The 13,754-nt window shown below is 38.7% G+C and overlaps 1 protein-coding gene across 1 annotated transcript; it reads right to left on the reverse strand.

Moving 5' to 3' along the window:
- Positions 1-12,623: 12,623 nt before the first annotated feature.
- LOC130967130 (uncharacterized) lies at positions 12,624-13,077 on the reverse strand. Its single transcript, XM_057891952.1, has 2 exons — positions 12,931-13,077; positions 12,624-12,851 (listed from the first exon to the last, which is right to left on the reverse strand). Exons 1-2 carry the CDS (start codon positions 13,075-13,077, stop codon positions 12,624-12,626), a joined length of 375 nt encoding a protein of 124 aa, XP_057747935.1.
- Between the last annotated feature and the right edge of the window lie 677 nt (positions 13,078-13,754).

Raw genomic sequence — 13,754 nt, forward strand, 5'->3', positions numbered from 1 at the left:
GGTTTAGCAATGGCAAGCCTTTTCCATCATCTTCTCAGCAACAGACAGAGAGTTCTAAGCAGAGCCACTCTGACTTAGCAACCATGGTCTCTGATCTGATCAAAACCACTCAAAGTTCCATGACTGAAACAAGGTCCTCCATTAGAAATTTGGAGGCACAAGTGGGACAGCTGAGCAAGAAAATTACTGAACTCCCTCATAGTACTCTTCCAAGCAATACAGAAGAAAATCCAAAAGGAGAGTGCAAGGCCATCAACATGGCCGAATTTGGAGAGGAAGGAGAGGCAGTGAACGCCACTGAGGAAGACCTCAATGGACCTCCACTGGCCTCCAATGAGTTCCCTAATGAGGAACAATGGGAATCTGAGGCTCACAATGAGACCATAGAGATTCCATTGGACTTACTTCTGCCATTCATGAGCTCTGATGAGTATTCTTCCTCTGAAGAGGATGAGTATGTCACTGAAGAGCAAGTTGCTAAATACCTTGGAGCAATCATGAAGCTAAATGACAAGTTATTTGGTAATGAGACTTGGGAGAACAAACCTCCTTTGCTCACCAAAGAACTGGATGACTTGTCTAGGCAGAGATTACCTCAAAAGAGACAAGATCCTGGAAAGTTTTCAATACCTTGTACCATAGGCACCATGACCTTCAAGAAGGCTCTGTGTGACTTAGGGTCAAGTGTAAACCTCATGCCTCTCTCTGTAATGGAGAAGCTAGGGATCTTTGAGGTACAAGCTGCAAGAATCTCACTAAAGATGGCAGACAATTCAAGAAAATAAGCTTATGGACTTGTAGAGGATATTTTGGTAAAGGTTGAAGACCATTACATCCCTGCTGATTTCATAGTCCTAGAGACTGGGAAGTGCATGGATGAATCCATCATCCTTGGCAGACCCTTCCTAGCCACAGCAAAGGCTGTGATTGATGTGGACAGAGGAGAATTGATCATTCAAGTGAATGAAGAATCCTTTGTGTTTAAGGCTCAAGGATATCCCTCTGTCACCATGGAGAGGAAGCATGAAGAGCTTCTCTCAAAACAGAGACAAACAGAGCCCCCACAGTCAAACTTTAAGTTTGGTGTTGGGAGGCCACAACCAAACTCTAAGTTTGGTGTTGAACCCCCACATTCAAACTCTAAGTTTGGTGTTGGGAGGTTCCAACATTGCTCTGAGCATTTGTGAGGCTCCATGAGAGCCCTCTGTCAAGCTACTGACATTAAAGAAGCGCTTGTTGGGAGGTAACCCAATGTTATATTTTATCTATTTTCCTTTGTTATTTTATGTTTTCTGTAGGTTGATGATCATGAGAAGTCACAAAATCAATTGAAAAAGCAAAAACAGAAAGAAAAACAGCACACCCTGGAGGAGAACTTACTGGCGTTTAAACGCCAGTAAGGCTAGCAGATGGGCGTTTAACGCCCAGTCTGGCACCATTCTGGGCGTTTAACGCCAGAAAGGGGCACCAGATTGGCGTTAAACGCTAGAAAAGGGTAAGCACTTGGCGTTAAACGCCAGAAATGGGCACCAGCCCGACGTTTAACGCCAGAATTGGCTCAGAAGGCATTTTTGCACGCCATTTGGTGCAGGGATGACTTTTTCTTGACACCTCAGGATCTGTGGACCCCACAGGATCCCCACCAACCCCACCACCCTCTTTCTCTTCACCACTCATATCCATCCTTCAAAAAACCCCATCTACCTCACCATTCAAATTCAAACCACTTTTCCTCCCAAACCCACCCTCCCATAGCCGAACCCCATCCTTCTCCTCCCCCTATATAAACCCATCTTCACTCCTTCATTTTCACACAACCTAAACACTACTTCTTCCCCTTTGGCCGAAACATAAGCCTCCTCCATCTCCTCCATTTTCTTCTTCTTCTACTCTCTTCTTTCTTCTTTTGCTCGAGGACGAGCAAACCTTTTAAGTTTGGTGTGGTAAAAGCAGTGCTTTTTATTTTTTCATAACCATTTATGGCATCCAAGGCCGGAGAAATCTCTAGAAAGAGGAAAAGGAAGGCAAAAGCTTTCACCTCCGAGTCATGGGAGATGGAGAGATTCATCTCAAGGGTGCATCAAGACCACTTCTATGAAGTTGTGGCCTTGAAGAAAGTGATCCCTGAGGTCCCTTTCAAACTCAAAAAGAGTGAATATCCAGAGATCCGACATGAGATTCGAAGAAAAGGTTGGGAAGTTCTTACCAACCCCATTCAACAAGTCGGAATCTTGATGGTTCAAGAGTTCTATGCCAATGCATGGATCACCAAAAACCATGATCAAAGTGTGAACCCGGACCCAAAGAATTGGCTTACAATGGTTCGGGGGAAATACTTAGATTTTAGTCCGGAAAATGTAAGGTTGGCATTCAACTTGCCCATGATGCAAGGAGATGAACACCCTTACACTAGAAGGGTCAACTTTGATCAAAGGTTGGACCAAGTCCTCACAGTCATTTGTGAAGAGGGCGCCCAATGGAAGAGAGATTCAAGAGGGAAGCCGGTTCAACTAAGAAGGCATGACCTCAAGCCCGTGGCTAGGGGATGGTTGGAGTTTATCCAACGCTCAATCATTCCCACTAGCAACCGATCCGAAGTTACTCTAGACCGGGCCATCATGATCTATAGCATCATGATTGGAGAGGAAGTAGAAGTTCATGAGGTTATAGCCCAAGAACTTTATAAGATGGCAGACAAGTCCTCTACCTTGGCAAGGTTAGCCTTTCCTCATCTTATTTGTCACCTCTGTTATTCAGTTGGAATTGACATAGAGGGAGACATCCCCATTGATGAGGACAAGCCCATCACTAAGAAAAGGATGGAGCAAACAAGAGATCCCACTCATCATGAAATCCCTGAGATGCCTCAAGGGATGCACTTTCCTCCACAAAACTATTGGGAGCAAAACAACACCTCCCTAGGAGAATTGAGTTCCAACATGGGACAACTAAGGGTGGAGCACCAAGAACATTCCATCCTCCTCCATGAAATTAGAGAAGATCAAAGAATCATGAGAGAGGAGCAACAAAGGCAAGGAAGAGATATTGAGGAGCTCAAGCACTCCATAAGACCTTCAAGAGGAAGAACAAGCCGCCATCACTAAGGTGGACCCGTTCTTTAATCTCCTTGTCCTTCATTTCCCTGTTTTTTGAATTTTTATACTTATGTTTATCTATGTTTGTGTCTTATGATCATTAGTGTCTTAGTGTCTATGCCTTAAAGTTATGAATGTCCTATGAATCCATCACCTCTCTTAAATGAAAAATGTTCTTAATTGAAAAAGAGAAGAATTGCATGAATTTTAAATTTTATAACAGATTAATTATTTTGATGTGGTGGCAATACTTTTGTTTTCTGAATGTATGCTTGAACAGTGCATATGTCTTTTGAATTTGTGGTTCATGAATGTTAAAGTTGTTGGCTCTTGAAAGAATGAGGAAAAAGGAGACATGTTACTGAGGATCTGAAAAATCATAAAAATGATTCTTGAAGCAAGAAAAAGCAGTGAATACAAAAAAAAAAAACAAAAAAAGAAAAGGGAGAAAAAGAAAAAAATAAAGTTGTGATCCAAGGCAAAAAGAGTGTGCTTAAGAACCCTGGACACCTCTAATTGGGGACTCTAGCAAAGCTGAGTCACAATCTGAAAAAGTTCACCCAATTATGTGTCTGTGGCATGTATGTATCCGGTGGTAATACTGGAAGACAGAGTGCTTTGGGCCACGGCCAAGACTCATAAAGTAGCTGTGTTCAAGAATCATCATACTTAACTAGGAGAATCAATAACACTATCTGGATTCGGAGTTCCTAAAGAAGCAAATCATTCTGAATTTCAAAGGATAGAGTGAGATGCCAAAACTGTTCAGAGGCAAAAAGCTAAAAGCCCCGCTCATCTAATTAATACTGATCTTCATAGATGTTTTTGGAATTCATTGCATATTCTCTTCTTTTTATCTTGTTTGATTTTCAGTTGCTTGAGGACAAGCAACAATTTAAGTTTGGTGTTGTGATGAGCGGATAATTTGTACGCTTTTTGGCATTGTTTCCAGTATGTTTTTAGTAGAATTTAGTTAGTTTTTAGTATATTTTTATTAGTTTTTAGTTAAAATTTACTTTTATGGACTTTACTATGAGTTTGTGTGTTTTTCTGTGATTTCAGGTATTTTCTGGCTGAAATTGAGGGACCTGAGCAAAACTCTGATTCAGAGACTGAAAAGGACTGCAGATGCTGTTGGATTCTGACCTCCCTGCACTCGAAGTGGATTTTCTGGAGCTACAGAAGCCCAATTGGCGCGCTCTCAATGGCGTTGGAAAGTAGACATCCTGGGCTTTCCAGCAATATATGATAGTCCATACTTTGCCCAAGATTTGATGGCTCAAACCGGCGTTCAAAGTCACCTTCAGATTTCCCAGCGTTAAACGCTGGAACTGGCACCTAAGTGGGAGTTAAACGCCCAAATTGGCACAAAAGCTGGCGTTTAACTCCAAGAAGAGTCTCTACACGAAAATGCTTCATTGCTCAGCCCAAGAACACACCAAGTGGGCCCGAAAGTAGATTTTTATGTCATTTACTCATTTCTGTAAACCCTAGGCTATTAGTTCTTTATAAATAAGACCTTTTGCTATTGTATTTTCATCTTCGGACATCTAGTTCTTAGATCAGATCTTGGTTCTTTTGGTTCCCTCTTTGGGGCCGAAGCCAATGATCACTTTTGTTCTTATGTATTTTCAACGGTGGAGTTTCTACACACCATAGATTAAGGTGTGGAGCTCTGCTGTACCTCGAGTATTAATGCAATTACTATTGTTCTTCTATTCAATTCAGCTTGTTCTTATTCCAAGATATTCATTCGCACTCAAAAACTTGATGAATGTGATGATTATGTGACGCTCATCATCATTCTCACTTATGAACGCGTGACTGACAACCACCTCCGTTCTACAAGCAAACAAGGTTCTAATGTTTATCTCTTGGGTTCTTTAACCGGAATCTTCGTGGTATAAGCTAGAATTGATGGCGGAATTCAAGAGAATCCGGAAGGTCTAAACCTTGTCTGTGGTATTCTGAGTAGGATTCAATGATTGAATGACTGTGACGAGCTTCAAACTCGCGATTGTGGGGCGTTAGTGACAGACGCAAAAGAATCACTGGATTCTATTCCGACATGATCGAGAACCGACAGCTGGATAGTCGTGCCGTGACAGGGTGCGTTGAACATTTCCACTGAGAGGATGGGAGGTAGCCACTGACAATGGTGAAACCCTACATACAGCTTGCCATGGAAAGGATTAAGAAGGATTGGATGAAGACAGTAGGAAAGCAGAGAGACGGAAGGGACAAAGCATCTCCATTCGCTTATCTGAAGTTCTCACCAATGAATTGCATAAGTATCCCTATCTTTATCCTTATGTCTTATTCATATATCATCCATAACCATTTGAGTCTGCCTGATTGAGATTTACAAGGTGACCATAGCTTGCTTCATACCAACAATCTCCGTGGGATCGACCCTTACTCGCGTAAGGTTTATTACTTGGACGACCCAGTGCACTTGCTGGTTAGTTGTGCGAAGTTGTGTTTATGCCATGGTATTGAACACCAAGTTTTTGGATTCATTACCGGGATTATTTGAGTTGTGAAAAGTAGTGATCACAATTTCGTGCACCAATCGTCTCAACATGATATCCATTTCGGCGAATATCTTTGAAACTCAACAAGTTCCTCAGAGACTTCGTAGATAATAGTGCATTATTTATTATAAATTTTGTTCCTCCAGGAAACAAAATTATAGCTCTTTCGGTGCCTTCTATCACATTGCCTGAGCCAATAATAGTATTAACATATTCCTCTTTTGGCACAAGATAGGTAAAATATATATCACTTTTGAGAATAGTGTGCGAACTTGCACTATCCGCAAGGCATACATCTTCATTACATATTCTTGCCTTTCTCTTAAAAAACAAATAATAATAAAATGAGTAGTATGCACAGTTAAATTGAATACTTGATCAGAATTATTTTTCTAAGAAACACTGTACATAAAATAATGTCATATACTAAAATTTTATTTTAAAATTTGACACATTTAATAATTTCAAAATTCATAAACATTAATATTTCATTGTTTATGTACATCACATTTGAAACTTAAATATATAGAAAATAAAACTTAACAATAAATTCTTTACATTATTTATTTACATAGATACTTCACAATCCCACATATTAAACTATTTCATCATTGATCAAATGACCAATATTTCCTTCAGGATCCTCAAAGAAATTAGATACATCATAATGAGTGGTGGAGTTCTCAGCGTCATTTGAAACAAAATTTGTTTCCTTTCCTTTGTCGTCCTTTTTCAAAGATGCCTGGTAAAGATCGACTAGGTGCCTTGGGGTACGACAGGTACGTGACCAATGGCCCTTTCCACCACAACGGAAACACTTATTCTCTGTTGATTTATTCTGCCCGATATTCCTTTCTTTATCCCACTTCTGGTGATATCCTTTCTTTTGAACATAATTCTTTTTCTTTCCATAATTTTTCTTATTATTAAAACCTTGTCATTTACCTGTTCTGGGATAATTTGCCACATTTACTTCAGGAAATGGGGCAGCGCCAGCAGGGCGCGCTTCATGATTTTTCAATAACAACTCATTGTTGCGTTCAGCAACAAGAAGGCAAGAAATTAACTCAGAATATTTTTTAAACCCTTTCTCTCGATACTGCTGCTGCAGGAGCACATTCGAGGCATGGAAGGTTGAGAAAGTTTTCTCCAACAAATCATGATCAGTTATTTTTTTTCTCCACACAATTTCATTCGTGAGGTGATTCGAAACATTGCAGAATTATATTCATTTATAGATTTAAAATCTTGTAAACGCAAATGCGTCCATTCATATCGGGCTTGAGGAAGTATCACCGTTTTCTGATGATTATACCTTTCTTCAAGGTCTTTCCAAAGATATTTATTTTTCAATTCTTCGTCAAGATGATGACGAAGAAAAATCATGGCTTTAGCTTTATCCTTCTGGGATGCATTATTTTCAGCCTTAATGGTATCTCCAAGATCCATTGAATCAAGATGGATTTCAGCATCCAGTATCCATGATAAATAATTGTTTTCAGATATATCAAGAGCATTGAATTCAAGATGAGAGAGCTTCGACATAATAAAAATTTGTTACCTGAGTCTTCCAAAAAATTTGATCAGAGTCTCATGCTGATAACGTGTTGTGAAATAAATAAAAGATATATTAAATATAAAATAAAGATGTATTAATATAAGACTTTAGAATTAAAATAATTAGCTCAATAATAATTTGTATATATATAATAATATTATATGTTGTAATGTATATATATATATATATATAAAGATAGAAAATAGTATAAAAAGTAAAGAGAGAGAGAATTGCATAAATATATATATAAAGATAGAAAGAAGTATTAAAAATAAAAAAAGAGAGAATTGCATTTGTTTATAGTAAGAGAAAGAAAGAGAATATTTTTATGGGTAAAGTATACTTTTTGTCCCTGAAGTTTACTAAAAGTTTCAAAATTACCCCTAAGTTTCAATTTGTTTCAATTTTATCCCAGAAGTTTTCGAATTGCATCAATTTTATCCTTTAAGTTGACGCCGTTTAAATTAGTAACAGACGTTAGTGATATGGCAAAGTGAAGCGTGTGATGTGGCAAGAAAGGTGAAACCCCCAAAATACCCATGGCTGAGTAACCCCAGTAAACGAATTGGCTTCCTTGTTCAAACATAAGCCTTTTATCTTCCCTGTGGCACGAAGGAACACAGCCAGGAAAATAGAATCAGTCGAGGAAGCTTGCTGGGTGGTCAGACGACGCACCGTTTTCTTGAGTCCGCCGCGACGAGGGGCAGGACGGCGCATGTTGCGACGCTGTCGAGACTGAGGGAGGAGTCTGGGATAGCATTCAGTCATCAACAATTCAGTCTGGGGTAGCGCCATTCTGATCAACGTTTCTGACAAGGTAGGCCACGATTCTGATCAATCTTGCTACTGCATGTTTGAACAGTTAGGATTTAGGGTTTTTCTTTATCAATCTTGATTGCTGTTAGGGTTCTATTACATTCAGGGATTGAGGGATTTCTGTTGAGTTTTTGTGAAAAATATAACTTTTACGTGGTCTATATTTTCGAACTATTAGTTACTCTGTTCTTTGGTCTGAAAATGTTTTTATAACGGCAGGATGGATGATTTCAGTGTTAGAGTTCATCACAGGGGTAGGTTTTGTAGTGATAAGGGTAAAACTGAGTATGTTGATGGTGAGGTGACAACGGTTGACTGGTGTGACAGAGATAGATGGAGTGTTATAGAGGCTTATGATGTGGTTGGAAAACTTGGGTACATTGCTGAGAACATTGGGGTACTGTGGTATAAAGATACTGAATTAGGATTAGAAGGGTTGAAGTTGTTGAAAGGTGATGAAGAAGCAATGGAAATGGCAAATATAGGAGTTGAAAAAAAGGTGGTTGATTTGTATGTGGTGCATAAGGCTTCAATCCCTGATGATTTTTGTTACGACATTGGGTATTTAGATGTTGGGGGTGGCAGCAAGGTTGTTGAGGAAGAGTGTGTGGATGCTGATAGTGGGCCAAGTGATAATAGACAAGCCCAAAATATTGAAGTAGAAGCCCAATGTGAAGGGGTGGATATGGAGGCCCAAATGCAGGGATTAGTTGATGTCCATTTAAATGCTGAAGAAGTGCTACAGAATGTTGGTGATGGGGACAATAGTGAAGAAGAGGATGACTCTGATGACCCAGATTATGAGGCTGATTCTGATCTTCATTTTAGTGATAGTGAAGATGATTATTGTGGTGATGATGGGCTGTTTGATGTTGATATAACTCTTGGGGAGATGCATCAAGATATAAGAAAGTCTAAGAAAAGTAAGAGTGTTGTAGAGAAGTTAAAGAAGACTCAAAAGGTGGCTGTTGGAAAGAGAAAGAGCTCTCGTTTAAGTGATGATGAAGGTTTGAACAGTGATGAGTTGGAGGAGGTATCGAGTGAGGATGACGAAGCCAGCAAGAAGAAATTTCCCGTTCACAAGGAGTTGAAGGATATGAGCATGTATAAGTGGGAGTCTGGAACTCTCTATGCAACAAGAGAGGAGTTCAAGGAAGCTGTGACATCATATGCTATTCATACTGGGAGAAACATAAAATTTCCAGTGGTGGACAATGTCTGGGTGAGGGCTAAGTGTGGAGATGGGTGTGAATGGTTTGCATATGCGGTGAAGATGGCCAATGAAGATAGTTGGCAGCTAAGAACTGTTAATGATCATCATTCTTGTAACACTGCATTTGACATAAAAGTGATGAAGTCGAAGTGGCTGGCGAAGGTCTTCGGGAGGAAAGTAGAAGAGAATCCGAAGTTGAAGCTGGGCACCATACAAAGTAGGACCCTTAGGAAGTGGAATGTGTAGATTTCAAGAGCAAAGGCATTTCGGGCCAAGCAGATTGCACTGGTTGATATTAATGGAACGTTTAGGGAGCAGTATAGAAGACTTTATGACTATTGCCATGAGTTGCTGTGCACGAATCCTGGTTCATCTGTGAAGCTGAAAGTCCAATTACCTCCAGCAGCCCAAACTGAGCACCCTGATACATCACTCGACTTAAGTCCACAATTTCATAGGATTTACATTTGTTTAAAGGCTTGCAAGGAGAGTTTCATGAAGTGTAGGCCTATGATAGGACTTGATGGTTGCTTCTTGAAGACACCATATGGAGGATGGCTTTTGGTTGCTATGGGGTGGGATCCGAATGACCAGATGCTACCGATCGCATAGGCAGTCGTGGAGGCTGAGACAAAAGATTCATGGACGTGGTTCCTCTCAAACCTAATGGATGATATAGGAGCAGAGAAATTACTTCGTAGCACATTCATGTCTGACCAACAAAAGGTAATCTACTAACCTGTATTTTAGTGTAATTAAGATTTTGCTCTGTATTTTAGTATATTACGAGTTTGCTGTGAATTAGTCTTGATAACTATAATCATTATATTAAGATTGTATGATAACTATAATCACTATAATCATCATACCACTGAAGATGGTCATTGAAACTTGATGGCATGTTGAACTTGTCCACGTGAATTATATATGTGTTCTTTTTGGGGTACTCTGTTTTGGTTTCTGCTATGGTGTATCTGCAGGACAGAACCATAAGCAGAACACACTTGAAAATCAGTGAATTCATCATGTCACAGAACTCTCTCACTCTAACTCTCTGTGTCCAAGCCAATTTAGTCTATGGCTTCTTAGATGCAGGGATAGTAATAGTATGTAGCTGCTATTTATAATTAGATTTGAATTATTGAGTGCGCATAGTCAGCATAGATAAAGAAGATTCTTTTACTGCAAACACACATTCCAATTATTACTTATTTTTTTATTCTTTTGGGTCCTATTCTAATAATTACTTCAGATTTCCCTTCTATAACTTTATAAAAGGAGGAGTTGGCCTAGGCCCTAGTGGTAATGGCAAATGAGACACTACTGTATGTCTGAGTAGATATGGTTTATTTTGCTGATATACCACTTTAATACATATATATGTATGGGAGAATTAAAATACTATTTCTCATGTGTTATATCATGCTTCAAGTTGCTTGAAAATGTGAGGGTAGTTGTTGCTGTATCAAACTGTATTAATAGAAAATTTTAATTAGTTGAGCATTGTATCAAGTTGTTGTATCATTATATTAAGATTGTATGATGGTCTTTGCTGGTTTATTAAACATTATTTGAGCATTATATTAAAACACTGTATTTTGCACGAACAGGGCTTGGTGCCAACTTTTGATGAACTATTTCCAGGTGTTGATCACAGATTCTGTGTGAGACACCTCTATGCCAACTTCAAAAAAAAATTTCCAGGGCTGAATCTTAAAAGAAGGATGTGGAGAGCTGCAAAATGTACATATCTAGCAGCATGGGAAAAGGAGTTGATGGAAATCCGAGCGATTAGTGAGGGTGCCTATCAACACTTGATAGGAATTCGTCCAAAGTATTGGACTAAATCAAGGTTTGAATTCTATCCTAAATGTGATGCACTTGTCAATAATATGTGTGAAAGCTTCAACTCTGCAATTGTTGAATCAAGGGAAAAACCTATATTGACAATGCTAGAGGATATTAGAGTTTATTTGATGAAGAGATGGGCTGAAAATAGGGTACTTATTGAGAAGTATAAGGATGATATTCTTCCTAGGATTAAGCTTAAGTTACAAAAGGAAATAGATGCTTCTAGGTGGTGGTTCCCGGTTGCTGTCGGAATTTCAAAATTTGAAGTCATAAGAGGTAGGGACAAATTTGTAGTAGATCTTCTGAAAAAAGAATGTACTTGTAGAAAGTTTCAAATGACATGTTTACCTTGTCCACATGCAGTTAGTGCAATTAATTGTGCTAAAGATGATATTAGAAAATATGTTGCCAGCTGTTACACTAAAGCTGCTTATGTGGCTTGTTATGCCCCCATGATTAACCCTTGCAATGGACATACAATGTGGGAGAGAACTATTCATCCAGATGTGGTTCCTCCACCACACAGAGTGCCAATTGGGAGGCCTAAGAAGAAAAGAGCAAGAGGGGAGGGTGAAGAACCACACGGCCCAAGCACTTCTAGGCTGGGGTTACAACAAAAATGCTCTCATTGTCTAAAATTGGGTCACAACAAGCGAGGCTACCCTCTTAGAAGACCAACCGTAAGTACTTGTCTATTGTTCCCTTTTCCATACATAAGACTGTTTCTGATGCTATTTACCTTTTTTAAACTGTAACTGGCTGTTTTTTGTTCATGTCCATCATAGGAAACTACTGCTGCTACATCGTCGGCCCAAAACAATAATGCTGGAACTGCTACATCATCACCATCCCAGCACAGCACTGCTAAGAAAGCTGGATCTACTGGCTCAGCGCATAAGAGGACCAGGTTGGCCAATGTTGCAGCAAGGCCTAATACCCAACCAACTGCACACAAAAAATTCCAGCCACCAAGACCAACTAGAATCCTTAGGAGCAACTCCACTTCAACTGCACATGGACAACCCTCATCACAAGGGAGTCAAACTCAGAGTACTCTCACAGGGTCTTAGTTGTGTCAAATCTTGTAATTGGTGTTTCTTTTGAAAGCTTGAACAATGTTGGCATTTTGTATTATGACTTATGACCTATGACTCCAACTCTTTTTTTGTTGCTGAATTATTTTGCTTACGAATTATGTAATTCAGTTTTTACTTTGGTTATGACTTATGTTAATTGGAGATTATGTAATTCAGTTTTTACTTCGGTTATGACTTATGTTAATTGGAGATTATGTTGATTAACAACTTATGTTATTTTGCTTATGATTAACAACTTATGTCATGCAAATTTTAATTAGAGTTTGTCTTTGTCACAACAGGTTCTTAATGCCAATTTTAGTGCCAAACTATTTTAATCTTTTTAGGAATACTTTTGAAACATAAATTAAACTTCAAGGACAACAACATTAACAAGTTTTCGACTTGAGTACAGTTTTGTAACTGTTTACAAACAGCCATCCTATTCTTACTCTACTATTTTCATCTGTCCCAAACGCATTAGTACCCTAACCTCAAATGGGTTCCATTCTTCACCCACAGATAAACCATTAGAATCACCATAAACCAACCCAACATACCAAAAATTACAGCCACCAACAGTTTGCATTTGGCATAAACTAATTTAGCCTTCAAGGTGGAAATCTTCATCTTCAACCTTGCAACCTCAGCCTCTTCTATCTCTGCAACTCCATCCGCCCAGGAAAAAAATGTGCACTCCTTCCCAATCTGCAACATAAACACACAAAAAAAAAAGAAATTAAAGATACTCAGGAAGACATCAAAATGAGAAAGCACTCAAACTTACATCAAAGTATACACAGCCCCAAAATCTCCGGCCGGGATTGTCTGGTGTCTTCGACCATCTCAGTACAGGGGGTTCACCACAGTTGCACGTCAGCGTTCGTCGTCGCCGACTACTTTTTTGTGATGATACAGAGCCTTGGGAAGCCATTCCTTAGGGTTTCTGATTCTTACAGAGAATGAAGAAGACGAAGACGCAGACGTAAATGAAGAAGTTAATTTTAGGGTTTCATGATGGGATTTTTACCTATTTTATTTTTTTAATATAAATTTTTAAACAAAAATTAAAAATTATTTAAAAAAACGTTTTACAAATGAGTCACACACATAGTTGCCACATGGAATTCCTTGTTGCCACGTCATTAACGTCTGTTAGTGATTTCAACGCTGTTAACATTCAGGGGTAAAATTGATGCAATTCGAAAATTTCTGGGATAAAATTGAAACAAATTGAAACTTAGGGGTAATTTTGAAACTTTTAGTAAACTTCAGGGACAAAAGGTATACTTTACCCTATTTTTATATTGCTGTGTATTTGCTTGAGGTTTAGCAGCGTATTTATAGACATGCAAAAGGTAAATTGTCAAAAGGAATTAACTTCTGTCTTTCTTTAATAGTCTAAACTTTTCACTTAAAAAAATTAGCCACAAACATTAATGGACATCCACCTCATGCTTTATCACAACAAAAACTAATTTGTAAGTTCAGAAATATATAAAAGTATAAAACTAAGGCATGAATAAGTTACGCATTATACTAACAATTGATCAAGATGATCCCGTTAAACTTAAATTAATAGAATACCAGGAAAATGAAATTGTTGTGGGG

The sequence above is a fragment of the Arachis stenosperma genome, chromosome 3 (assembly GCF_014773155.1).
Source record: "Arachis stenosperma cultivar V10309 chromosome 3, arast.V10309.gnm1.PFL2, whole genome shotgun sequence".
Lineage (NCBI taxonomy): Eukaryota > Viridiplantae > Streptophyta > Magnoliopsida > Fabales > Fabaceae > Arachis > Arachis stenosperma.